The sequence below is a fragment of the Brassica rapa genome, chromosome A10, assembly GCF_000309985.2.
Source record: "Brassica rapa cultivar Chiifu-401-42 chromosome A10, CAAS_Brap_v3.01, whole genome shotgun sequence".
Taxonomy (NCBI): domain Eukaryota; kingdom Viridiplantae; phylum Streptophyta; class Magnoliopsida; order Brassicales; family Brassicaceae; genus Brassica; species Brassica rapa.
Window position 1 is genome coordinate 17,770,098 of NC_024804.2, and position 25,383 is coordinate 17,795,480.

General features: G+C 35.9%; 5 protein-coding genes across 8 annotated transcripts; 1 reads left to right on the forward strand and 4 right to left on the reverse strand.

The window, feature by feature from the left end:
• Positions 1 to 4,221: 4,221 nt before the first annotated feature.
• LOC103846739 (WD repeat-containing protein 43) lies at positions 4,222 to 8,042 on the reverse strand. 2 transcript variants are annotated; one of them, XM_009123726.3, is made up of 14 exons: positions 7,878 to 8,042; positions 7,604 to 7,705; positions 7,350 to 7,493; positions 7,124 to 7,239; positions 6,869 to 7,023; positions 6,646 to 6,734; positions 5,995 to 6,532; positions 5,568 to 5,702; positions 5,315 to 5,451; positions 5,100 to 5,179; positions 4,898 to 5,012; positions 4,736 to 4,810; positions 4,500 to 4,650; positions 4,222 to 4,409 (listed from the first exon to the last, which is right to left on the reverse strand). In XM_009123726.3, exons 2-14 carry the CDS (start codon positions 7,691 to 7,693, stop codon positions 4,384 to 4,386), a joined length of 1,851 nt encoding a protein of 616 aa, XP_009121974.1. In that variant the 5' UTR covers positions 7,694 to 7,705; positions 7,878 to 8,042; the 3' UTR covers positions 4,222 to 4,383. The 2 variants fall into 2 exon arrangements, with proteins under 2 accessions (XP_009121974.1, XP_009121972.1); XM_009123724.3 differs by having other exon boundaries at positions 4,898 to 5,024.
• Positions 8,043 to 8,246: 204 nt separating this feature from the next.
• Positions 8,247 to 10,175, forward strand: LOC103846740 (NAC domain containing protein 52). Its single transcript, XM_033282639.1, has 4 exons — positions 8,247 to 8,496; positions 8,566 to 8,831; positions 8,904 to 9,026; positions 9,109 to 10,175. Exons 1-4 carry the CDS (start codon positions 8,307 to 8,309, stop codon positions 9,517 to 9,519), a joined length of 990 nt encoding a protein of 329 aa, XP_033138530.1. The 5' UTR covers positions 8,247 to 8,306; the 3' UTR covers positions 9,520 to 10,175.
• LOC103846742 (probable sugar phosphate/phosphate translocator At5g25400) lies at positions 10,054 to 11,490 on the reverse strand. Its single transcript, XM_009123730.2, has one exon. It carries the CDS (start codon positions 11,344 to 11,346, stop codon positions 10,294 to 10,296), a length of 1,053 nt encoding a protein of 350 aa, XP_009121978.2. The 5' UTR covers positions 11,347 to 11,490; the 3' UTR covers positions 10,054 to 10,293.
• Positions 11,491 to 15,291: 3,801 nt separating this feature from the next.
• LOC103846743 lies at positions 15,292 to 21,335 on the reverse strand. The gene has a single exon (XM_033282640.1). The coding sequence runs from the start codon at positions 18,337 to 18,339 to the stop codon at positions 17,410 to 17,412; it is 930 nt and encodes a 309-aa protein (XP_033138531.1). The 5' UTR covers positions 18,340 to 21,335; the 3' UTR covers positions 15,292 to 17,409.
• A 307-nt stretch (positions 21,336 to 21,642) lies between these two features.
• Positions 21,643 to 25,343, reverse strand: LOC103846744 (DEAD-box ATP-dependent RNA helicase 15). Of its 3 annotated transcripts, XM_033282635.1 has the most exons (12): positions 25,215 to 25,343; positions 24,945 to 25,076; positions 24,619 to 24,719; positions 23,967 to 24,139; positions 23,639 to 23,870; positions 23,434 to 23,552; positions 22,837 to 22,893; positions 22,556 to 22,740; positions 22,312 to 22,456; positions 22,125 to 22,208; positions 21,965 to 22,028; positions 21,643 to 21,863 (listed from the first exon to the last, which is right to left on the reverse strand). In XM_033282635.1, the coding sequence occupies exons 2-12, from the start codon at positions 25,055 to 25,057 to the stop codon at positions 21,853 to 21,855; spliced, it is 1,284 nt and encodes a 427-aa protein (XP_033138526.1). In that variant the 5' UTR covers positions 25,058 to 25,076; positions 25,215 to 25,343; the 3' UTR covers positions 21,643 to 21,852. The 3 variants fall into 3 exon arrangements, with proteins under 3 accessions (XP_033138526.1, XP_009121980.2, XP_033138527.1); XM_009123732.3 differs by lacking the exon at positions 22,837 to 22,893; XM_033282636.1 differs by lacking the exon at positions 25,215 to 25,343 and having other exon boundaries at positions 23,967 to 24,274.
• Positions 25,344 to 25,383: the final 40 nt, after the last annotated feature.

The following is a 25,383-nucleotide window of genomic DNA, read 5'->3' on the forward strand; positions in this document are numbered from 1 at the left end:
TTTCAATACTTTTCTTTAGCATTGTTGCTGTTGTGATAGGCAGCGGCTTCCTCATGCTTTTAGGAAAACTCAGATTCAGAGAAAAAATTCTTCTTCTTTGTCTTCTTCATCTTCTTTGTCTCCTTCATCAGTTCCTCTATCTTCTTTGTCTCGCCCCACACAGACTTACCATGTCTTTCCCAGCTTCAGAGGGCAAGATGTTCGTAGACTTTTTCAGTCACATTCAGACGGAGTTTCAAAGAAATGGAACCATTGTTAGGCATCTGCTCAATTGCTGGAAGTGCATATAACAAACTCCCCGACAGTTCTCAGCTGAGTGACTTTATGGAGAAAGTCAAAGCAAAATATACAAGACCTTGTTGGTTTGGTCGTCCTTGGAGTCGAACTATCTCTACGACACAAGATCAGCAAGTTCTTACAGCAGTTGGGATTAACGATATTTACAAGGTGAATATTCCACGACATGAGGAGTCTCTTCAAATCTTTTGCAAGTATGCTTTTGGTCAAAATTCTCCTATAGAGGGTTTTGAGGTGCTTGCTGGAGAAGTCACAAAACTTGCTGGTGCACTCCCTTTGGCGCTAAGGGTTTTGGGCTCATACTTCCGGGGAATGGCCATGTACGAGTGGGAAGAGTTACTTCCAAAGTTAAGGACGAGGCTTGACGATAGTATTGAAAGCACTTTGAAGTTCAGCTATGACACTCTAGATGACGAAGATAAAGACTTATTTCTTCATATAGTATCGTTATTAAACCATATATAACGAGATTAAGAGAGTGAAGGAGACTCTTGCAAATAAGTTCTCAGACATGAACCACAGGCTTCACGTCTTAGCTGAGAAATCTTTCATATCTATGGACTCGGAACATATTCATATGCATACGTTGCTAAAACAAGTAGCTAAAAAAGAATTAGCTAAAAATATTTTTCGTAAGCCCCAGTTTTTGCTCTCAAAGTTGTAGACCGAGTTACAGCTCAGGTTACAATTTGTAAAAAAACTTCAATGTAATCAATTTGTAAAAAGACGCCAAAAAAAATCAATTTGTAAAATATTCAATGAGCAAATAAATAAAAACTTTATTATTTGGATGCTAGTTTTCTTGTATAATATGACTAACTATAGAGGGTTGCGTGTAATTTGGATATTTCCTCTTTTTCTGCCCCTATGGCTTCCGATTTCAGACAAGTCGATCTATATGGCCATGGATTTGTAAATCTTGTGTATGTATGCTTTTGGACAACATTTGTGTATGTATTCTCTTTGGTCAAAAGTACCCTGATAATTATTCTTAGGAGTTTGCTTGGAACTTGCTGGTGAACTCCCTTTGGAGCTAAGGATTTTGAGATTCTATTTTAGAGACACAGTCACTACCATGGTTGAAAACTAGTCTTGACGCTGATATTGAAAACATTTTGAAGTACAGCTATGACGCTCTGGATGACGAGGATAAATTTTTACTTCTTCATATATCATGTTTTTTTTAACCGTGTATAACAAAGTGGCAGGGCATCAAGTAAAGAAGTTTGTGAAAGTAAGCCAAAACTCGCAGGATTGTTGTTTAAACCATGTTGATCACGTGATTTCCAACTTCTTCAGATGCTGCCTCGAGTTTTCCAACGGCTAAAAACCTTCTTGAAGAGTTTTACATTGGTGCTTCTTCTGTAAACGAATCGTTTCTCTTATGCCATGAAAAAAATATGGAAACTGTAAAAATAAAATGTTGGAATAAAGGATGATTGTTCATGGGATTGTTTGAAAAGCATTTGTATTTATTTTGGTGATTTAGGTCGAGGTTGGAAAGCTTGTGTTACTACGGTAACCTATTCTTATCTAGTTAACGATTCAGTCTATGGTGAAGTACAACCGTCTCGGGGAATTAGACAAGGGGACCCAATGTCTCCTTACCTGTTTATCCTGTGTGGAGAGGTCCTGTCAGGGCTCTGTAAAAACACAGCAAGAGATGGCTCGCTTCAGGGAGTAAGGGTAGCTAGAGGATGCCCACGAATCAATCATCTGCTCTTTGCAGATGATACTATGTTCTTCTGCCAATCATCTGCAAAGACCTGCGACACGCTAGTGAAGATTCTCGCAAGATATGGAGAAGCGTCTGGTCAACGAATCAACAAATCCAAGTCCTCCATCACTTTCTCCTCAAAAACGCCCCCTACAGTCAAAGAAGCTGCAAAATTAACTTTGGGAATCAGCAAAGAAGGTGGTTTGGGGAAATACTTAGGCTTACCAGAACATTTTGGAAGGAGAAAGAAAGATCTGTTCACATCCCTAGTAGATAAAATAAGGCAGAGAGCTCAGAGCCTGTCTACGAGGTTTTTGTCCAGAGCCGGCAAGCTCACAATGCTCAAATCCACACTCACAGCAGCCCCAACGTACACCATGTCTTGCTTCTTACTCCCTGTCAGTCTGTGCAAGAGAATACAATCAGTGTTAACTAGATTTTGGTGGGATGGGCCACAAGGAAAGAAAAAGATGTGCTGGGTGTCTTGGGACAAGCTTACGCAACCTAAGGATAATGGAGGCCTAGGTCTCAGGGATATACAGATTTTCAACAAGGCTTTACTCGCTAAAATAGCATGGAGAATAATGACAGTACCAAACTGCCTCCTAGCAAGAGTCCTAAAAGGGAAATACTGTCATAACCAGAGCTTTCTAAACGTCACTGCATCTAACTCCTGCTCCCATGGTTGGAGGGGAATTTTGGCAGGAAGAGATCTACTACAAGGCAACATTGGAAAAGCCATAGGGAATGGAAACACAACAAATGTCTGGAGAGACTCTTGGATCTCCCTAGACAATCAACTTAAGCCCTATGGACCTATCAAGGAGGCGGTACAAGATCTAACAGTTGCAGACTTACTAACGTCGGACCTGGAATGGAACAAAACGAGAATTGAAGAAGTTTTACCTTCCTTGGCAAGCCAAATCCAGTGCCTCCACCCAGGCAAGACGGGAGCTGAGGATTCAATCATATGGCTCCCATTACCCTCAGGAGTCTACTCAACAAGATCGGGGTATAACTCTGCGGTTTCACGGCCTCTAGAACAGACAAGACACGCAAACCCGGGGGACTTCAATTGGTTGGGAGATGTATGGAGGGGATCATTCTCTCCCAAAATGAAGATGTTCTTGTGGTCAATCATACAGAATGCTCTTCCCTTGGGGGAAAATCTGCAAAAACGTGGACTAGGATCAGACCTCAACTGCATAAGATGCCAAGAAAAGGAAACAAAAGAGCATATTTTCTTCAAATGCCAGTATGCGAGAGAGGTATGGAAACAAATACCAGTGGCTAAAGCCCCACATATACTGGATGATGACAACTTCGAGAGAGCAATCACAAAGTTCCGGCAAGCAATTTGTCTTCCTCCGACAGGAATCAGAGGCAGTGTACTACCTTGGATCTGCTGGGCAATCTGGACTTCAAGAAACGCGCTGGTCTTTGAAAAGAAAAGCTATACATCTGAGGAGACAGCGACAAAAGGAATAGCATCAGCACAAGAATGGAATCTAGCGCAGCAAAAGAACGAACTTCATACCTCCATGTTGCAGAAGGAGAGGGAGACGACATCATCTAGTAGAAGGCAACAAAATGGGGAAGCGGTCATCTGCCACACAGACGCGGCTTGGGAGAAAGAGAGAAAGAGAGCATGACTAGCCTGGACGTTCTCAGGCTCATCCCCCCCGATCGTATGGGAAGAAACCCGTGTAGAGGAGTTTGTTGGATCACCATTAGTGGCGGAAGCCATGGCGGTTCGAGCGGCTCTATCGAAGGCTGTGGAGCTAGAGATCGCCGATCTCAGAATCCACACCGACTGCTTAACGCTCCTTGGAACAATCACCGGCAAATCGCAGAGAAAAGAAATTATTGGAATTGTCTCAGACATCCGATCAATCTCTTCTGCTTTCGCTTCTATCCTTTTTCTTCATATCGCTAGATCGAAAAACTCAAACTGTGATCGCTTAGCTAAGGCGGCTCTTCACCACCGTGTTTTGAACTTGGGCTAAGGCCATTTGGGCCAGAACCTCCTTTATTTTCTATCTTTAATATAATTTCAGTGACAAAAAAAAGGAAAGCTTGACTTCGTCTCAAGACATGAGATGATCTTCAAAAGCTATGGTATGTTCTTCTGAAAGAGAAGAACATGTTGATGACTCAGCGTCAGATGCTTTAAGCTCAGAACATGCAGTTCCCAAACCCTGAACGCATTCCAAAGGCAATACAATACCTCTCTTTTTTTAACTCTTTGATTACATTAAAGTTTTTTGACAAATTGATGAATGTTCTGAATAGAAAAATGTGAATCATTTGCTCAAAAAGTTTCTAACTCGATAAGACAAAATCGTGAGAAGAAGAATTTAGCTTATATCTTATATCTCTTCCATCAAGGTGTCATCTGCAAGTAAAACAGTAGGCAAGAATTTAGATAAAACATACTACTCCACAAACCAATATCCCAAAAAAAACGAAAACAAAAGTCATCTACCTTCATCCTTTCCATCGTCGCTGCTTAATTCGGAATCATTATCCTTCTCACCATAGAAATGCTCTTCTACATCATCTTCCTCATCTTCACTTTCATCAGTCTCTTGCTCATGCACCTTTGTTTGAGTTTCTTTCCCTGCAGCTTTATTGATCTGCCATAAAAGAAAAGTTCTATTGAGATATATATACCTCTATAACTGGATCTATAATTTATCAAGAAGATGACTGATATGTAACCTGAGCTGTAACAAGCTGTGAGCGCCCAGATAACTGTAGTAACTGTTGAAGAGCCGCTCCTCTGGACTTAGTTATCTGGAAAAACAGTATAACATACATTAAATCAAGCAAGTTTTGACAGAAAAAAAAACATAAATCCTTGGCTCTACTCTTATCTCTTACCTTGTGCAATGTATTAAGTAGCTGTTGGTTTTTGGGTTCTTGGGACATGATGTAATGACGATGATTCACCATTATACTGTATATCCATGGAAGAAGATACTTGCCACCACATCCCCTGTTAACAAAACTATTGCAACTGTGTTAAGAACACAGCACCAAGAATGATTTCAATCCGTACATGTACGAAAATCAGGGAACCAACCTCGTCTGCCACATAGCAACCAGAGCTTCTAGTGTCTTGAATGCAGTGGAGGGTGCCATTGACAAAACAGTAGACTTTAACTGCCAATACAAAACTCTATATGAGTATTACGATTGGTAGATTTAAAGAAAAATTATCCGGTTATCTCTAAAAGAAATGCGTCAGAAAGATTTTTACAAATGCCAAAGAACCGACTAACGAGGAAGCAAGCATACCTTCTTCGGTGGTAGATGAGCCTCAAGATCAATTCCATCAATCACTGAAGCATAGGAAAGACTGCTTGGTTCATCTGTACCTTTAAGTATTCCTAATGATCTCAACTTATCCTCCATGCTAAATGTTTCTACATAATCTGGATTTCAAATTAAAATAAAAAATAATAAACATAGGGCTAGAGCACTTTTTGCACTGAAACTGTGCAAGTAAGATGTCTGATAGTCTACTTCAGAACCGTGACAAAAGACTCACCCGCTTGACTTTGGTCAACCATGTCTGTATCCTTATCAGATGAGTGTGGATGTACACTCTTTTTCTCGTGCAAATCAGCAACTCTTGCGATTGGCAACAACGCATCATCAGCATGTGCGCGGTCCAATGTTGTAACTATACAAAAATAATATCATAGTCAGTAATTGTTATCGATAGGAAGGGAAGGGAAATGGAAACTGCAGTCCACAAAGCAGTATCAAGGATTACGATCAGCTCCACATAATAAGAAAATGTACTACTGAGTCTACTTAAACATGATGCAGTTATTGTTAAGCAGCTGGCACTAATCAGAGCCTTGATGTAAAATAATCAGTGTGATGTTCGCAACACAATGAAAAAGAAAACAGAGTCAGTCTAATGAATGTGTTGAAGGAAGTTTCATGATATAGTTAACTGTAAAAGATACCTTTATTTTGCACGCCTTGCCCCTTCTTGGGCTTGGAAACTGACTGAGTGATGGGAAGAAGGATGCCATTCTTAGAGGCATTCAGGACCAAGTCGTTGCCAAACTGCAACACCATTTTCTGGAATGATGGTTTCACCAGCAACCCAGACGCAATAAATGCATTCGCGGAACCAGGCTTCAAAACGCCTTGCAACTTTGCAGCAAAGATTGTAGGCAATGAGCCCTTGTGATTTTTAAGCGAAGAGTCTTCAGTTGCTAATGCCACTTTTGTAGGTTTGGCACTGCTTAGCTCCTCAATATTTGATCCATACCAAAAATAACAGACACCTACTTCTGAAATTGCTAAGACATATAATCCCTTTACATCAGTTTCACCCCAGCTATCCACGAAGACGGGAGGGTGCTCCAAGGCAAGGACACAGCTAGCTGACTGCTTCTTGGCACCATCTGTTTTCCACACTGCGATATATCTTTCACCAACTGCAGATGAGAGGATGAACTTCCCATCTTCGGTAAACGCCACACAACGCACACCTCCCTATATAAGAATTATAAACTATTAACCATCTTCATCGTTTAAAATAGAGGTAGCCTCCTAACAGTAAAACATGGTAGATACCAAATGATACTGAAAAAAGTACAGGTACTCACAGGATGACCAGTAAACTTCTGAATTTTCTTGAGATCAGAGCACTTAAAAGTCTTCAACTGAGCAGATGCAGTGGCTAATATTTTTCCATCTGGGAGGAAACAAAACAAAGCAAATACATCAGCAGTAGGTAAGTACATGTTGTAGTCTATGCATTTTAACAGAAACTTTAAAGTGTCTTTTTAAGACCAGTCATAATATATTTGAAGAAACCAAGAGACACACCTGGTGAAACAGATAAAGAAGAAACTGCTTTTGTTGAGGCTTTGAACTTCCTTATCACATTTCCACTATGGGGGTCAATTTCACAAACCATCCCATCAGCCCCACCGCTGTATATGCAGGAGGCTTTTGTAGACGATGAAACAGCATTCACGCCACTGCACAAGACATGAAACGCATTAATAAACGTTCAAAATCTGCTACTGATGCAAGATTCAAGGAGCTTAACAAAGAAGAAGTAAAGGGAGAGTTACTCACCCGGGATGACAGTCGCTTATCCTCCATTTCAGTTGACCAGAAGCTACATCAAGAGCTAACACATCTCCTCCACCAGTCCCTAATACCAATATCGAAGTTCCAAGTTTTCTCTTCTTCTGCAAACAACAAGAACTAAGCTTATTTCCCAACAGAAACAACGAACTCACAAACTATAATCTATACACCACAAGGCAATACTAAAATTAAAGCCAAGTCACTTCTTTACCTTTCTCTCGAGAGAAAGCCACTTCATGCAGGTATAATCAACCGAGAGGTGACCTTTCCCACCGCTGGTATATATGTTAGTCTCTTCAGCAGATGCAATATCAGCAAACTCTGTTTGGACCTGACCCTTGACTGTATCCCAAATCTAAACAAAGTCGAAAAAAAAATCAATCAATTAAAAATAGCAGAAAGATCTTCCCTTTGAATAGATAACTATGAGGCAAATAACCACAAGTGAAGAAAGCTGAAGGGTACCTTGATACGACCATCTCCGGTGCTAAGAGCTAGATAATCAAGAGCAGGACTGAAAGAAGTCAACACATCCTTAATGTTCACCAAATTCATCTTTCCCTGAAACTGTTTCAAGCAAACCAATCAAATACATGCGTGGAAAAATATCAACACTAATAATCATTAAAAGAATGGAACTTTTAGTTCCTTTCCACCAGTAAATCGACTTGAGCAAAAATCACTCCAAAACAATCTAATTCAGCTTAGAGATTAACAAAACGAAAAACAAGCAACTAACCAGTTTACACAGGACCAAGCGAGGAAGACGTAGAAAGAAGCTGATAGAGAGAGGGAGAGAGAATGAGAAGAAGGAGACTAGGGTTTTTCAGAGGTTTTTTTACTTTTTTTTTTCTTCTGCTGTAGAAACGGCGGACAACTTTTTGAAGAAGACGGAGGTGAGGTGACTAATGGGCCTTTTGTAAAGCCTTTATAATCCATGTTTCGAATTAGTAATTGGGCCTAAGTCATTATTATTTGGGCCTCAAGGCTTATATATAAACACCCTTTCTTGCACTACAAGCTACCCCTTTTCTTGGCCTTTTCATTTTTCCTTCATCCCTTGAATATAAAACTTTCTCTGTTCGTTCGTAATAGAGATTGAGATCGGAGACGGACGGTGGTGATTGAAGAAGAGTTATACCGTTCTTCGTTAGTGTGTCGCTTCTTCATGACTGATCCTGTTTTGCCGGCGCCAGTGACTGCTTCTGGTAAACCGATAGGTCCTGGCTTCAGATTTCATCCAACAGATGAAGAACTCATCACGTATTACTTGAAGAGGAAGGTTGAAGGCAAACCAATGCGTTTCGATGTGATAAGAGAAGTCAATATTTACAAGCACGAGCCCTCTGACTTAGCAGGTTCTTTTTCTTTCTCTCCTCATCTTTCTATAGGTTTATTCTTCCTCTTATTCCTTTTTGTGTGTTAAGAGCTTTCGAGGTTGAAGACAAAGGACCAAGAATGGTACTTCTTCTGTCCTCTGGAGAAGAGGCAAAACAGCTCTACGGTTATAAACCGAGCAACGAAGGAAGGCTACTGGAAGAAAACTGGAGATGACAAGAAGATCAAGCGAGAAGGAGACGATGAGTTGATCGGTGTGGTAAAGACCCTTGTGTATCACAGAGGACGTTCTCCAAAGGGTAACCGAACCAACTGGGTCCTCTACGAGTATCGCCTCGTTCAAAATAAACTTGAGGTTTTCTAGATTCTCTCTGTTTGGTTTTGATTCTGCTTTTTCTTGATAACAGTCTTGCATTTGCGGATGCAGATAGATTCGTACGTGGTGTGCAGAGTGATCCGCAAGGAACACTTCGGGCCATCTACTGAATGCATATATGCACCCTTCTCCGAACAAGACTGGGATGATGGAATCAACGAGAAGATTCAGCAGGTCCTTGATCAGATCAACCTTTGTGTAGTTCATTTGAGTTCTTACGTAAATGTTAAATGTTGTGTGGGAAAACCACATGCAGGGAAAGAACCACATTGATGAAGATCCCAACACAGTTGATCAGGACGATAATAATAGTGAGCCAATGACGAGAGGATGTCTTCCACTTACTACTCTCGTCCAATACAAACGCAAGCGCCAACTAGACTCTTTTGGAAGCTACAACAACTCAAGCCAGACCGCTCAGGACGCTGTTTCTTCTGTTGCCGCCACGCTGGAGGAGAATGAAGCAGAACCGGTGGTGCCTACAAGCTCCTCCACCGAGATGATCGACCATCTGGAGAAGGAGAGACAGCAGATGGCTGTGGCGAGAGAGACTTATAACCTTGACCTGATGAGTGCAGAAGTGATGGTGAGTATTCTTCAGGGGCAGGTTGATGCATTGCGTGCGGAAAACGAGGGGCTGAAGAAGACTAACAGCAACAAGGGATAATGCTCTTTGTACTTGTCAGCTGCGTGGACCTATAGGGAACATATGTGAATTTATAATTGTAAAATAAAAAAATTAGATAGAAACAAGTATTAGTGTTGAGGCAAGTATCGATCTGGCCAGTTTGTATAGACATTGATGATTGGCTCCAACCTTTATTTTAAGTATAGAATATAGATTAGTTTAACAAATAGTCACCTAACTAATACTTTAATAGCATCATATGAATCAAATATTCATCAAACTTCAGGTTTTAGTTTTAACAAGCTAACCAATATAAGTGGATGTAGACATGATCGGTCAATCAACACACAAAGCTGGTCTAAAAGCCTGTTCTTGTCTATCTTGTTCCTACTGCATCTCACAACCCTTATGCAAGAGACGTCAACATTTACGTTTACTAAGTTAATTCTAGATTTTGCTTTGATCCCCACTCTACATTGTTACTCAATCCTACTGCTTTAAGCAATCAGAATAAAATAAAACCATCACTAAAATGTTGATTAGAGATTCACAAAAAAATCAACCATCCACATGTATACTGAAACTTTTCAATAATTTAATAAGAGATAAGGAAAAGCCATGAACAGAGGTTTTGTAACACCATTGTAATCATAAATAACTTGAAAATAAAAATTGCTAGAAAAAAAAACAAATAACAAGAAGAGATGCTGACATGACTACCACCTATGAGCAAATCATTATGATCAAAAGGAACCAAAGATTCCCATAAGAAGCTTTTATTATTACTTTGTCTCTTGCTTATGAGTCAAAGTCTCAGTCCTCAGACTCAATCTTCTTACCTTCACCATCACCACCACCCTTCTCTTCCAACAACCTCCCACTCTCCTCATCCCCTTGCTGAACCTTCTTCTGCGCCTCATTAGCCTTCAACGCCTGCAGCTTCGCGTGATTATAATACGCAACCCCCAAGAACGCAATCCCATACCCGAAAAGGTTAATAGGAGTCACGGTATCCTTAATCACAGACCACGAGAAGGCAATCAACAGCCAATCTTTAACCACACCAGCTACATTCATCGTCAAAGCAGATGTCTTCCCAACCAAAAGAAACACAGCAAGATTCAAAGCAAACGCACACAACGAGTTGGTTCCAAAGATAGCGTAGTCAAAGTGGAAGCTCGACGTGTCTCTAAGCACAGGGAACTCCACGTAGATCCAAGGGACAAACAAGAACGCTAAACAGCAAGGCGCCACGTAGTAGAGAGACGTTATAGGGTTAAGCGTGATGCCTTTGGATGTAAGCAAGATCTGAATCAACACAAGACGCGTCGCCTCGAAGGCAACAGCACCTAGCTGGAGAATCACACCGAACACATCGAACCTCGCTTCACCGTAAGCAGCGATGGCGACACCAAACGAGATGGAGAGCATGTTGGTCATCGTGTCCGACTTGAAGCCTTCTTTCTTCAAGAGGACGCCGATGGAGTAGACGGCGACGGGCATGAGGGCTTTGAGCATCTGAATGAAGGAGACGGAGAGGTAGATGTAGGCGGAGTTGGAGAGCCAGAGGGAGAGGGAGTAGAGTGCCCCGATGGGGACGACGGATCTCAGGTAAGTCTCGCGGGACATGGAGACTGGCTCGACGAATTTGAAGACCTTGATGAGGAGGACGGCGAGGGTGGAGCAGAAGGACATGTGGATCATGGTGAGGGAGATCGGGAAAGGCCAGTTGTACATCTTCTTGTCGAGGATGTACTTGTTGTAGACGATCACCGTGAAGCTGAGGAAGATCCAGATCGCCACGTAGCTGTAGGAGAGGACGATCTTTTTTATCACGCTGTCGCTGAGGGTGCCTCCTTTCCCCATTGTGACGACGGTGGTGGTGGTGGTGGTGGCTGCGGAGGTGAGAGAGAGATTTGTTTTGGTACTTTTGTGTGTTTGTTAAGTTTAGTTGAGATCCGTAGTTTTAAAAAGTCTTCGGGATTTTCGGACACAAGTGATTTGAGTTGTGGGTGTTACGTGTTATTTATAAAGGTGTTTATTAATTTTTAATTAAGTGATAATAATGTGAAGATAGTAGCGGAGAATTAGTAGCTTAATCATTACTATTGAGATAACGCTTTCGAAAACAATAAAATATTCTATAAGTTTTGTAATTTATGGAAGTAGTAGTATATGCATGCATTTCGTCTCTCTTATTTTTTTTATAACAACTATTTTATTTAAATAAAATGTAAAATTACAATAAAAGTATAGCAAATAATAGAATTACAATTATATGCATGTATTTCGTCTCTCTTATTCTACTTACTATGTTTTCTTTAAACTAAAAATTTATAAAAAGTTAATGTTGATAAATTTGCTTTTATTTATTTAATGGTGATCTTGAAAAAAAAATTAGAATAAAATTTGTTTAATTAGTTACTAGTATGTTAATAATTCTGCAGTGGATAGTAACGAATGTTAGAACCTAATCATTACTGATCACGAAATTAATTGAGATAACTCTTCGATTTTTTTAAGAAAAAACAGTATGTACAAGTAAACAAATTTGATAACTCTTTCAAATAGGCAAATCTTTTGAAATCTAATGTAGATAAATTTGTTTTATCTTATATATATGGTGATTTAAAAGAGAAAAAGGTATCCTAAAATTAGAATAAAATTTGTTTAATTACCTAGTCAGTATGTTGATAATTCTGTAATAGGTTTTGAATCAAATGAGCCGAGATTTTTTATATATAATGTCATGAACAGTTGTCATTATCCCCAAGATTTTTTGTAATATATAACATGTCATGAACAATTGTCATTATCCCCAAGATTTTCCCTACAAGTATTGCGCTTTAGTCCATAAATGGGCCCACGAATCGCAATCAAAGCCCAATAGTGTGTGCGTCCGCAAGACGCCAAGAGAAAATTGGTGTTAGGGGAACGCGCGTCTTGCGTTCAGGTGTGATCGATGCGTCTCACCAAATTCACGCGTCCTTTACCAATGCGCGTTTCCTGTGAATGTGTGTGATTACAATGCTTTTGTCGCTTGGACGTGTTTTTCTCGCTAGGGTAAATATAATCAACCAACGATTCTTTTTATTTCATTTTCCTTGTCGTTTATTAACATCCCACATACATAAAAATGGAAAAGAAAACTAAGACACTCTACCTGTAATTAGTAAACAAGAAGATATAGTTTGTTTGTCGTTACTCGTCTTCTATAGGTTGGTACTAACCTTTCGAAGACTGTTGTTATTCACTATTAATAATTGATGTTCTAGACATTTTTAAAGATAATGTATGTAACCAGTTGGGCATAATCGTATAAAGAACTTGTTATCATTTAGACGTCGTCGAATTCAGCTCGGCACAATATTGTTTACTGGGAGGCTTTTCTTTTGGTGTTTATCTTCATAATAGTGTATTAATTGAAGAAACTACATATGGAGTTGAATAACGCCACTTACTGATGTTAAATTATTACCAACCACACAGCGCACATAAACCAATAGCATTCGAAGGTTATGCTTCATCGGTGCGGTCATACAACATCAATGTCTTGTTCTCCTCAATATCCGTTGAAGAGTCTTTTTTTTTATGGTATAAGACCCACCCACAACCTTTGACCATCCGAAACAAAAGTCCCCGTTTTCCACCTTCCTAACTTTTCATAGGGTTTACAGCCCAGCTATAATGTACATTAATTACATATATTCCTTCACAGTCAAAACGGTGACTGGAAAATAATGACTTGTTTATCCATCTTCTAGTTTATCACATGTTTTTTTTTAACTTTAGTTTATCACATGTTATATAGAAGATGTGAAGAAACAATTTTTGTTTATCCATCTTCGTCTATCAAGGCCCGGCTCTGGACATGTGTTGGAGACACATTTGCACAAGATCCATCACAATTTTGAATTTTCTGAGTTTAGATTAAGATCCTTCCAAAAAAAAATTTAAGAAAAAAACTCCAAATTTGGCTCAGCTCATGGTTTATAATATTATTGAGACGGGCTGAGTATATCACATGTTATATATATTTCTTCATAGTCAAAATTGTCTGATGGTATAACCGTATAAGATTTTGGAGCTTTATTCAAAACAAAATTTTAATTTCATTTTTATCTTTTTAAAATATTTTTGAACAGAATCTTAACTTAAATTATATCTTAAGATAAAATATTTTTAGTGACTTCAAAGTTTTTAAGAAAACATTTTTGTTTATTTTTTGGTAAAAAAACTTTAGTCTATTATAAATTTGTTTTTATAAAAAAATTTAAAACTGTTTTTGTCATTTTCTTTCTATTTTACATTTAATATTTTATATATTAGTATTTTTTTGTCAGCATATTAATATATTAATATATATTTATTTTATTTTTTTTCTTAAAAAAGGGACTTCATAAGAGTGGAGTCCATTCAAATGTTTCAAGAGTATGGGGTCAAATCCGGTTCAAGGAAGAATATAGTATGTTAAAACTCTAAACTGTAAAACCTTTGTCGCTTTATGGGAAGCAACCATATTCTTACTCTAATTGTTTAACATGATTTAGGTTTGACAATCATATGCTTTAATACCATGAGAAGATACATTTTTTGGCATATGATGTATAAATTAACCTGATCATTTTCTTAAAGATGATAAGATACATTTTGTGGCAAAGATGGCAACAATGTCTTATTTACGAGACAATATTGTATCAATTAACCTGATCGTTTTCTCAATATTGTACACATTGAAAATTAGGTGAGTGCCTATGAGTTTATATGGAGTTTAGCTCATAATTATTTAACAATTAATGGTTTTTATACCAGAGTAAACTTCTCAATTTTAACGTTGGATTCCTAGTTTGATTTAAAAAAACGTTGGATTCCTATTATTACCAAATTTATTTCGTAGTACCATTCGCCATTGTGTTCTACCTCACCACTTCCACCACAAGAAAAGATTCGGTGGATAGTTATTCTAGAAATTGTGACATATGATTATCAATTACACAAATTAGCGATGGCTCTTAAAAGTCAATTCGTAATTGAGTTTTTTGGTAGAATTATTTTTATCATCTCAATATAAGGATACGATAATAGTATCGTATTATTGTATAGTTCGTAAATCCCTTTCGTCCTGACAACTTGCTGCCGTGAACAAAGAAAATGGAAGATGTCCAAAGTGATTACCTAACAGTTTGTATGATTAGATGTTAGAATTCATTTTGTTGACTGACAATTCTATCAAGTCATTCTATATTTTAATTGTGATCCATCTATTTCTAGTAGATAAAGTTGAGATTATTTAAATCAATTCTGTATATAAACGATATAAAAGGACGTGAGTGCATTTTAACAAAGACATAGTTAATAGTTGGTTTGGCCATCGACACTACATGTCAGGTGACAAGATATAAAACTTTTAATCGACTTCCTCCAGCTTGCTATCTTCAGCATCAGCATGTACAAACGACTGAATGCGTAGAGTTTAGAACTGTAAACTCTGTATGGAACTACTAAATAAATATGTAGTCTGATAACTTAATTGTGATCGAGTTGACTTCCAACAAGCGTCTGTAGTCTAATTGCCTTCCAAGCAATAGATCCGGGTTTGACTCCCGGCAAACGCAATTATTTTTAAAATTGTTATTTCTAGAGAATTGTGTTTTTTTAATGTTTTTTGCTTTAACAATAACATTTAACTTTTGTCTCATTGTATTTTTTTTATCCGTGAATTGTGTTGCGTACAGTCCATACTAAGTTTACTTCTACTACTAAACCAAATGGTGGAAGATGATGGCTGCAACTGAATTTGTATTTTTTTTTAATTAAAGTGATATGGAGTGATTCAATTAATTTCACGATTTTTTATTATTATTTACCATGCATGAAATAAAAAGTGATTACAAAAATAGTCATTTCATCGATTCCGTAAATAAATAGATAAATACAAAAAAAACTACTACATAACAAATTTGTTCATGAGTAAATGGAATGGATCGATTCCATTTTTATATTCCATTTTTGTTAATACATTTATTTTATTCCACTAGTTCAAATATTTGCATTTGAAATTAAAAAATATGAAATGGTTGATTCTATTAGTTTCACAAATTTTCCTATCGTTTACCCTGAATGAAATAGAATATTCATTTCGTCAATTCCATAAATAAATAAATACAAAGAAAACTATTACATAACAAATTTGTTCATGAATAGATGGAATGAATCGATTTCATTTTAAATTAAAATGATATAAAATGATTGATTCTATTAATTCCACTTTTATAGTTTACCACTTATATTAGTCATTTCGTCAATTCCATAAATAAATAGATAAATACAAAGAAAATTATTGCATAACAAATTTGTAATCCCTACAGACGCAAATGATTTTAAAATTGTTAACTTTTAAACCTTAAATTGTTATTTCTAGAGAAACTTGTTTTTTTTTGCTCTGACAATAACGTTAAACTTTTGTCTCTTTGTATTCTGTATTCGTGGATTGTGTTGCGCACAGTCGATATTAATTTTACTTCTATTACTACTACTAAACCAAATGGCGGAAGATGATGGCTGCAACTAAATTTTTTATTTTTAATTAAAGAGATATGGAATGCTTGATTTTATTAATTTCACAGTTTTTTCTGTTGTTTACCCTAAATGAAATAAATAGCCATTTCATCAATTCCGAAAATAAATAAATATACAAATAATACTATTACATAACAAATTTGTTCAAGAATAAATGGAATGGTTCGATTCCATTTTTATAATTCATTTCTGTTAATCCATTTATTTTATTCCACTGGTTCAAGTATTTGTATTTTTTAATTAAAATGATAAGAAATAATTAATTCTATTAATTCCACAAATTCTTCTATCATTTACCATGAATAAAATAGAATATTCATTTCGTCAATTCCATAAATAAATAGATAAATATAAAGAAAATTAGTACATAAAAAATGTGTTCATGAATAAATGGAATGGATCGATTCTATTTTTATATTATATTTCTGTTAATTCATTTATTTTATTCAACTAGTTCAAATATTGTATTTTTTAAATTAAAATGATCTGAAATGATCGATTCTATTAATTCCACTTTTATCGTTTACTATGAATAAAATAAAATAGTCATTTCGTCAATTCCATAAATAAATAGATATACAAAGAAAATTAGTCCATAACAAATTTGTTCATGAATAAATGGAATTAATCGATTCCATTTTTTATACTCCATTCCTGTTAATACATTTATTTTTATTCTACTAGTTCAAATATTTATTTACCAGTTACAACCGATAATTTTTCAACTTTTACCAATAATATTATGATGTGTCATTTATTTTATATTGTAATATCTGTATTTTAAAAGGATAAAAACTACTGCATGCATAAAATATGAGTAAGAAATTTGAATTTAGTAAATATCTGCCAATTGATGTTGAAGTTAATATTTTATCATATATTTTAGTTAGTTTTGTGACATTTTATTATGTAGTTTAATTGTATTCACGTAAATACTAAAGCAAAACAAAAATATTATATGAAATATACAATTTTATATTTTAATAAGCTTGGAAGAAAATTAACTTGAAAAGTAATTTGATAGTGTACTTACAATATGGTTCTTGGGAAATTATTTCCTTCAAGTCAATAGATCTAGATAAAATTCTGACTAATCGCCTAATCAAAAGTGAATCAGCATAAGCTTGATAAAAAAGAGGATGTGTTCATGCACAATATAGTTTTGTGTTACATTTGTTTTAAAGTAAATTTGCAGTGACATTGCTAAATTATGTGAACACATATTTCATTCATAATGAGAAAGTACAAAATTAAAGAGCTAGGCGTCAGGCATTACATATGTTTTCTTATTATTAAATTATAACATTAAGATAAAGATGAACAAAAAAAAATTAGATTTTCTTTCAACTTTTAGGTGAAGCAAGTACGTCCGTCCTTCTTATCGTTGTATTTGCGAGCCCAAATGTGTTTACCATTGATCCGAAATTTTTGGAGCTTCTCACCTTCTAATATACGATCCACCGTAACCACCGAGTCCAAAACCAACTTAGCAAATAGTGATTGTTGCTGATCATTGTTACACGCAAATATATTAGGTGAACTTACGCAGTCTTCTCGCATGTAAACGCCTACCACACACTTTTCTCCAAATATGTTGGTGAAAAGCTCCTTAACTTCGGCCTGCGACACAGGAAAGCCACGAGAAAACGTTATAAACATGGTTCGATCGTTCTCACTTTCCATGGAGTGATCGTTCCACTCCCAAAGACCCTTTGGGAATAGGAACGAGTTGTTGTTGTTGAAGGTGTTAACCCCAGAACCTAGATCAGGTCGCATGACATTGATGTTTCCGAAAGTCGGATGCGGGAAGCCAGGTATGATCAGAGATGGGTGGAATCCGGGGACGAAATATGGTGGTGAAGAATATGGAAGAACTTGTGCAAGGATGTCTGAAAAGATTCTAGAACAAATGGTGTTTAGAAAGGTTTTGATACCAGCAATGGCGGTGTATCGATATTTGTAAATCATGGAAAGTGAGATCTGTTTTTGCAAATATCGTGAAGTGAGAGGGATTTGGTCGAAGCCATTTGGGGGATCAGAGGACTCGATGCATCGGAAGCAGGAGACAGCTTCGTTAGCAAGAGATGCAATGAGTCGATCTGGAAGAGCAAAGATGGTTGCAAAAATGTCTTCAAAACCAAAGTTTTCAAGCCAAAACCATGTAGCCATGACAAGGAGTGATTCAGATGGTGAACTTGAAAATTGTAGGACCAGTTTAGAGAATATCACCCTTTCTTGGGCATGGTAGGTGTGTAGTTGGTCTAGTGTTGGAGGTGACATGACTAGTTTGTGATGGAGAAGAATGTGAAATTGATTGGTAGATATAAGGTCATCCTACTCGTTTTACACACGTATGAAAGTGGCATTTATGTAAAAAGATTATTTTGAGCCAATGAATGTAAATATTTAGTTATCTTATCTAACCATAGATTTGATGCTTTGTGGTAGTTTTAAGTAGCGGTTACAAATAAATTGAAAGTGAATATTTTCTGAGTTGGTTTTGCTACAGTTTTATTTAATGTTTTGACTATTACACGTAATTTTGACTCCATTCTGACAAGATTCTTTTGGAGTTAAGTTGACACTTGGCATTGAATTAAAAAAAATATTAATTAAAAAAAAGTTCAAAGGAAAGAGACAAATTTGCTGCTGCAATTCATGATAATAAACATATACTTATATGCTAAGTCAATCAAATAGTTGCTACCATATATTTATAACTATACTTGGACTATAAACATATATTATTTTTAAGAAATATTAGATTACAAGGATCTGTGTCATGTGTAGAGTGAAATAGTTAATTAAATTTTTTGTTTTACATTGTACTAAGGGACTTGTTGTATAGCTTTTTCTAGGGAAGAAATAAATCTGTTCGGATTCATTTCCTCAAAATCTGAAAAATAAAAATAATATAAAACCTAAATATTTAAATAATGTAACAATAAATTCTTAAATTTACTTAAAATTAGTTCAATTTAAATATTTGGATGGAGAAAAATAGATATTATAAGTATTTTGAACATTCTTTTTGTAATTTTTAGATATTTATTTGTGACTACTTACATAATTTTTAGATATTTTCATAGTTTTGAATATATGATATTGTTGGGCGTCCGTCGTGTCAATATTGTTAGGCATGTTGTAAAATTGGCGTACTCTACAACCAATAGCGTGTATTTTTTTATAAAACAATTCTGGGTAAATATATTAAAAACAAGATATAATCGAATAGAAGGTGTTAGGGTTGCGTCGAAAATAATATGATCTCTTCAATCGGCACTTGAATTCTGTTTTACAATTGATTTTGCAAATGATCTTATTTTCTTTTAAAGATTTTCTGATTTATAATTTGTTTCCTACCAATATGATTATTTTTTAATTCTTAGTTTGATATGAAAACTCAGTAAAAAGCATTACTTGGCTAAATTAGAGATCACACTTTGTGTGTGGTGTTTTTCACCTCAATTTCTTTAATTTATATTCTTTTACAATTATTTGTTGCTTTCGTGTACCGAAGCTTCAACCATGGTCAAGTTTCGCAAGGTACGAAACTTTCAATTTCTAAAAACATTCTCATTACAACATTTTAGTTGATGCGAATCTTAATGAGTTTGTAACTTTTTTTTTCAACAATGATATTATTTAGTAGTTGCACGGAGATAACTTCAATTTACTAATACAAAAGTTAAAAATGCTGAAACTAAAAATGAGTTGATTAAAAAATTAGTGTATGAACACATTAAATTGTATGCGCTGGAGTTAAGAAAATTAGTATATGAACAAATAAATTTTTAAATGACTGTGAGACTTCTACGTATCAATTAGTGTGAACACATTTATTACAAATGTTTATCTTTTAATATATTAGGGGATTACAATTCATATAAATAGCCAATATATTTACCAATTTTGTTTTAAACAAAATACATTTTTTAATATAGAATTTTGGATACATCAAGGATGATTGGGTAGACTGCAGGAGCTGATTTTAGCTTTAATTTTGTCTACTGTTTTTAAATCATCAATCATGTTTTATATTGGATTTTAAAGCTACAGCCAAAAAAAAAAATAGCTGTAAATTTTTTTTATTCTAAAATCTCCTCTTTTTGATGTATCAATCTTATTCTTGTAACAATAAATATTAAATGTACATTCCATCCCTGTTCTAAAACGCAGCAAGCAAGCGTTCTACGAACCTTGGCCGTGGCGAATCTATGTTATTCGGTCACAAAAGTTGGAAACTGATAATTGTATGATGAATAGGACCATCGTTCTGTGACTTTAACTGGGCACATTAGCCGCTGGACAACAGAGTTTCGTTGTTTACATGGACTATTTATTATATAACAACATCAATAATAATTCTAAGAAAATCTTCAAATACTCCCCTATTTTTTGTCTGATTTGTTGATAATTTGTTATGTCCGGGTCGGATATCTTGTTTCTATGTTTAGTTTTCACATGTATTATATATATAATTAAAAAATATAAAAACTAGGCTCTACGTATATTCTGCTTAATCTCTGATTTTTGATAATTCGCTCGGTAAGGGATCACCGTCCGACTAGCGCATAGCATAGTTCCGAACTTGGCTTAAAACTAAATAAAAAATTCCTACACATTAAATTTTACCGTAAAATTCTAAAATTACAGCTCAACTAATCATACCCATTATCTATGAAATTCATTCTCTTTCTCTTTTCTTTTTTCAAGCAAACCTCTTTTTCACTGTTTTAACATTAGTTTATTCAACCCTTCTATTTTTCTTGTATGTATTTTAAAAATTAGATATCTTGAATTTGTATGCACTGTCTTCTGCCATTAATCTATTACTTAAGCCTCTGATAGAGTTGATGGCAAAGCAGTAGCAATATATTACAAAAACAGTATGCTACAAAAGCATTATACTCATAAACACAACTAATACAATGATTAGTAAAGTAGTAAATAATTTGTATATAAAATTATCATATAAAATAAGTATATGATATATAATTAGCTTATTTCTCAATGATATAAATATATTACATTTATATATATTTTATTGACAATAATAGATTATATTTAATTTAATTATATTTTAAATGCAAAATAATTTTAAATCATACTTTTCATAAAAAATATTTTATTTTTTTTAATTTAAAATTTAATTTTTAGAAAAAAATAAGTTTAATTTTTTACGACAAAAACAACACATAGTCGGCTGGCAAATTAATATACCGGAAAATCTCATTAATCTTAGTATTTCAAAGACTAGTCGAGAGCTCTCTTTTCTTTTTGTTTATTGCAAAGCGACATATTTCAATTATAGATATATTTTTTTCATTTTAATAATTTTTTAAAGAAAATTAAAATTTATCAAAAAAGATATTTTGAAATCTTTTAAAAATAATAAAAAATTTAATTTGTTTTTTAAAAAATATTGTTTATACTAATGTTCACCAATCAAACTCTTAGTACTTGACCAGAAAAAAAAGTCTATTACTTAGTACGTAATTCGACTGTATACCTAACATATGAATATGATTTTTAAGCACAGCCACAACAACCATTATATATTCGTTCCTGAGACACCTAAAATACTAAAAGCTTGTAGAAAAAACATGACTCACATGACAGATTTCATCAGTGCGAATTGGAGAGTAATCCGAGAAGAGTTACAAACGGTCTAAATGAAAATTGTCGAGAAAAAAAAGAAGCTAAAATACAAATTCTGAGGAGATGATGATAGCTGCAAAGCTCCATGCCGCCTGTTGTAACCTGAAGTTCTTGCTGAGAGACGATGCTAATTTAAGACGGCACTGAGCAAAAGAATAAGATGAAACAGAGTCCGATGTCAAAACCAGAAACAAACATTTTAGCTGTTTTGAAGAACTCGTAAAAAAGGATAAAAGACGCTTACTGTATGTGGAAGTATCAATCTGCTCAGGAAGTTCCTTTATATCGACCTCAAATCTGTCTTGCACCTGTAACCAAAAGAAATTACAACTTCATTTAATATCCCAACTCATATAAATAATAAGCTAGACAGTAGACGTATAAAGAAGCTCAAAAATCAAGACCTGATTAAGAACTTCCGAGTCTGAAGCTGATGCCACAAATGTGATCGCAAGACCCTTTGTTCCAAACCTACCAGCTCTCCCGACCTATACCATAACAGTAATAGTATGTTACAAGAGCCCTTTGCTCAGTGAAAATAAAAATAATTAATATGGAAATTTCCGGATTTTAAAAATAAAGAATATTTACCCTGTGAAGATATGTATCAGCAGAATCTGGCATGTCGTAGTTGATAACAATGTTAACACGCTCAATGTCAATGCCTCTCCCTACCAAGTCTGTCGCCACTAGAATTCTCTTGTGTCCTTCCTTGAAACTTTTGTAGTGAGTCAGCCTACATATAATATCATTGTGAAGAATTAAGAATTGGTCACTATCCAGAGCGGCTTTAAGAGCAAATCGGGGGGTGGTCCGGAAGAAATAAAATACAAACCTCTCTTCCTGAGACATGCCAGAGTGAATGCATATTGAGGGGAAATTGCATTCAATAAGCAACTTGTTCAGCTCCCCAGCTCTGCTAACGCTCTTCACAAATATGACAACTTGATTGAAGTCCAATGCGTCAAGAAGATCATTCAACTTGCGGTTCTTCTCCATCTCGCTCAGTTTGATGTAGTGCTGTTACAACGACATGACACAAAAACAATCAGAACGCTCAAAATAATATACATACACCAACCAATATGAAAAGTAATGAGACATAAGTTAGATTACCTGGACAAGCCCATGAAGAGTCAGTTTGGCTTCATCATCAACATATATTTCCATTGGCTGTAAGGAACAAATATCAGAGTAAAGTATATTAGCAAGCTTTCCTCAGGAAATGATTTCAACAAAATTTTGTGACGGAAACAGAACCCCTGAACTGAGATCCTCGTCCACCAGGTTTTGCATCCTCAAAGATCAGTATTGCTCGGAACATTAAGGCCACTCAGCGTGATGAAACCTTGAAACCTCACTAACCCGACTCAAAACCCACCCAGAACCATGGCAACTCAATAGAAAAAAACACACAATGGTGATATATGATCCCACTGCGCAAAGACATTACTGAACCGCTCCGAAGCTAAGTGTCACCTTCATAGTCTCCCAAATTTTCCGAACCCTAACATACTACCCAAGGCCACACCAAAGCTAAGTGACACCTTCATAGGCTCCAAGTTCTCCGAACCCTAACATACTACCCAAGGCATTATTGGATTGAGACCAGACCAGGTGTATCAAATGATAGGTTTCCGGGGCGAGATGTGGTCAAATAATTCAAGAGAACAGGACTTGGAAACCGAGAGAGTTTTGGCCGTAGGAAATTACATCTTGCATAAATTTCTTGCAGACTGGGCGTATCTCTTTGCTGAGCGTTGCTGAGAACATCATGACTTGTTTGTCGTGAGGTGTCATCTTGAAAATCTCCTGCACATCCCTCCGCATGTCTGGAAAAGAATATTTACAAATGTTAAAAAAACAGACAAGACAGGGATATTATCTTTATAAACGAGGAAGTTAGAGATCAGCATACCGAGAGACTCGAGCATTTTATCACACTCGTCAAGAATAAAATGCCTCACATTCTTCAAAGAGAGATCTTTGTCCCTGGCGAGTCCAAGGACCCGACCAGGTGTTCCAACAACAATGTGAGGACATTCATTCTTCAGCAAGTCTTTGTGAATTTTATTGTTGACTCCTCCATAGAACACTGAAACCTTCGTATCTGGCAGATAGGTACTGAATCGCACAAACTCATTGCAGATCTGCAAACAAATATCAACATCAACATCTTGGGGGCAGACAGCAGAACTATTTATTAGAAGAAGAGAGCAGGAGTTAAGGAAGTAAATAGGACATACCTGGTAAGCTAACTCCCTTGTATGGCACAAGATAAGCGCAGACACCTGGCCAGGAGACGGCTCAATCTGTTGTAGAGTAGACAGCACAAAGACAGCAGTCTTTCCCATACCAGATTTTGCTTGGCAGATAACATCCATGCCCAAGATAGCTTGAGGGATACATTCATGTTGCACTGATGTAGAACCAAAGAAAATTGCAGCCAAGGAACCGTTTAGAATTAGAAGATAACCTCCATATCGTTTCATCGGTGGCTTTACGAAATCCTAAAGCTCACTCCAAATTAATAGATTGAAATAGCGTTTATTACCTGGAAAATCAAACAGTGAAATGTCAATGGACAAAACAAAAGAAAATAACAAAGGATCTAACCCCAAGTTCAACACATCCTCTAGAAACTAGACTAAGTTACCTTTCACGAACATACAAACTTAGAGAGGTGAGAAGCAAACGACCAAGATAGAGTAGAAAGTCTGCTAAACCTCATAAACCAACCTATCTTCTCGAAAGAATACAAAGCATATAATTAAATATTACAGGATAACTAAAAACCAACTAATCATTTCTGAATATTTACACCATATCGTCCAACAATAAAATTGTATAAAAACATTGGAAAAGTCAGAATAATCAAAAAGACTGAAATGAACTTGCCTTCAGATGGATGCTCAAATCCAGAGTCAACAATAGCTCGGAGAAGCTCCGGCTTCAAAAGGAAGTCTCTGAATCCAGAACTGTGTATGCCAACATAACCTCTGCCACAAAGAACAAAAATACTATTAGCTTCCATGAAGAGTTGCAGTAAAGAACTTACAAATTACAGAAGACAGTCTTTTATTCGCTTCCAGGAATTTAGTATTGAAGAACTTAGACATTTGCTATTATTAATTAAAGTAAGCAACAGATGATACCCTAACAGCTAACAAGCATTACAGTAATCTACAAAAATAAACTACCAGCGTCTGGGAAAAAAAGCTCACTTCTTCACGGCATCGCCATTAACTTTATTCCCAGAATCTAAGACCTTCTCGTCCTCTTCCTCATAGTCCAGAAGCTCCTCCTCATAGGCTTCGTTGTCCCTAGCGTCTCCCATATTTTGCAAATTCTACAAGCTGCAGTTAAACTTCCCGTAAGATTCCTAAATCCCAAATAAAAAACCTAAAACTCCAACTCCTAACAGTGTATGCAATTCGATTCTCGAACTCCTAACAGTGTAGAATCGCCATGGAGAAGTGGATTGAGAAATTTACCTGAGAGATGAGCAGAGTAAGATGGATCTCGAAATCGTCTCAAGGAGTAACGAAATGAACTAAAACAAGACGCCGCGCTGTAGCCGCGGTATATATATACGTAGTACGGAGACTATAGGGTTAAGAGTGTCTAATGGGCTTCATACTAATGGGCCTACAATTTTAAGTG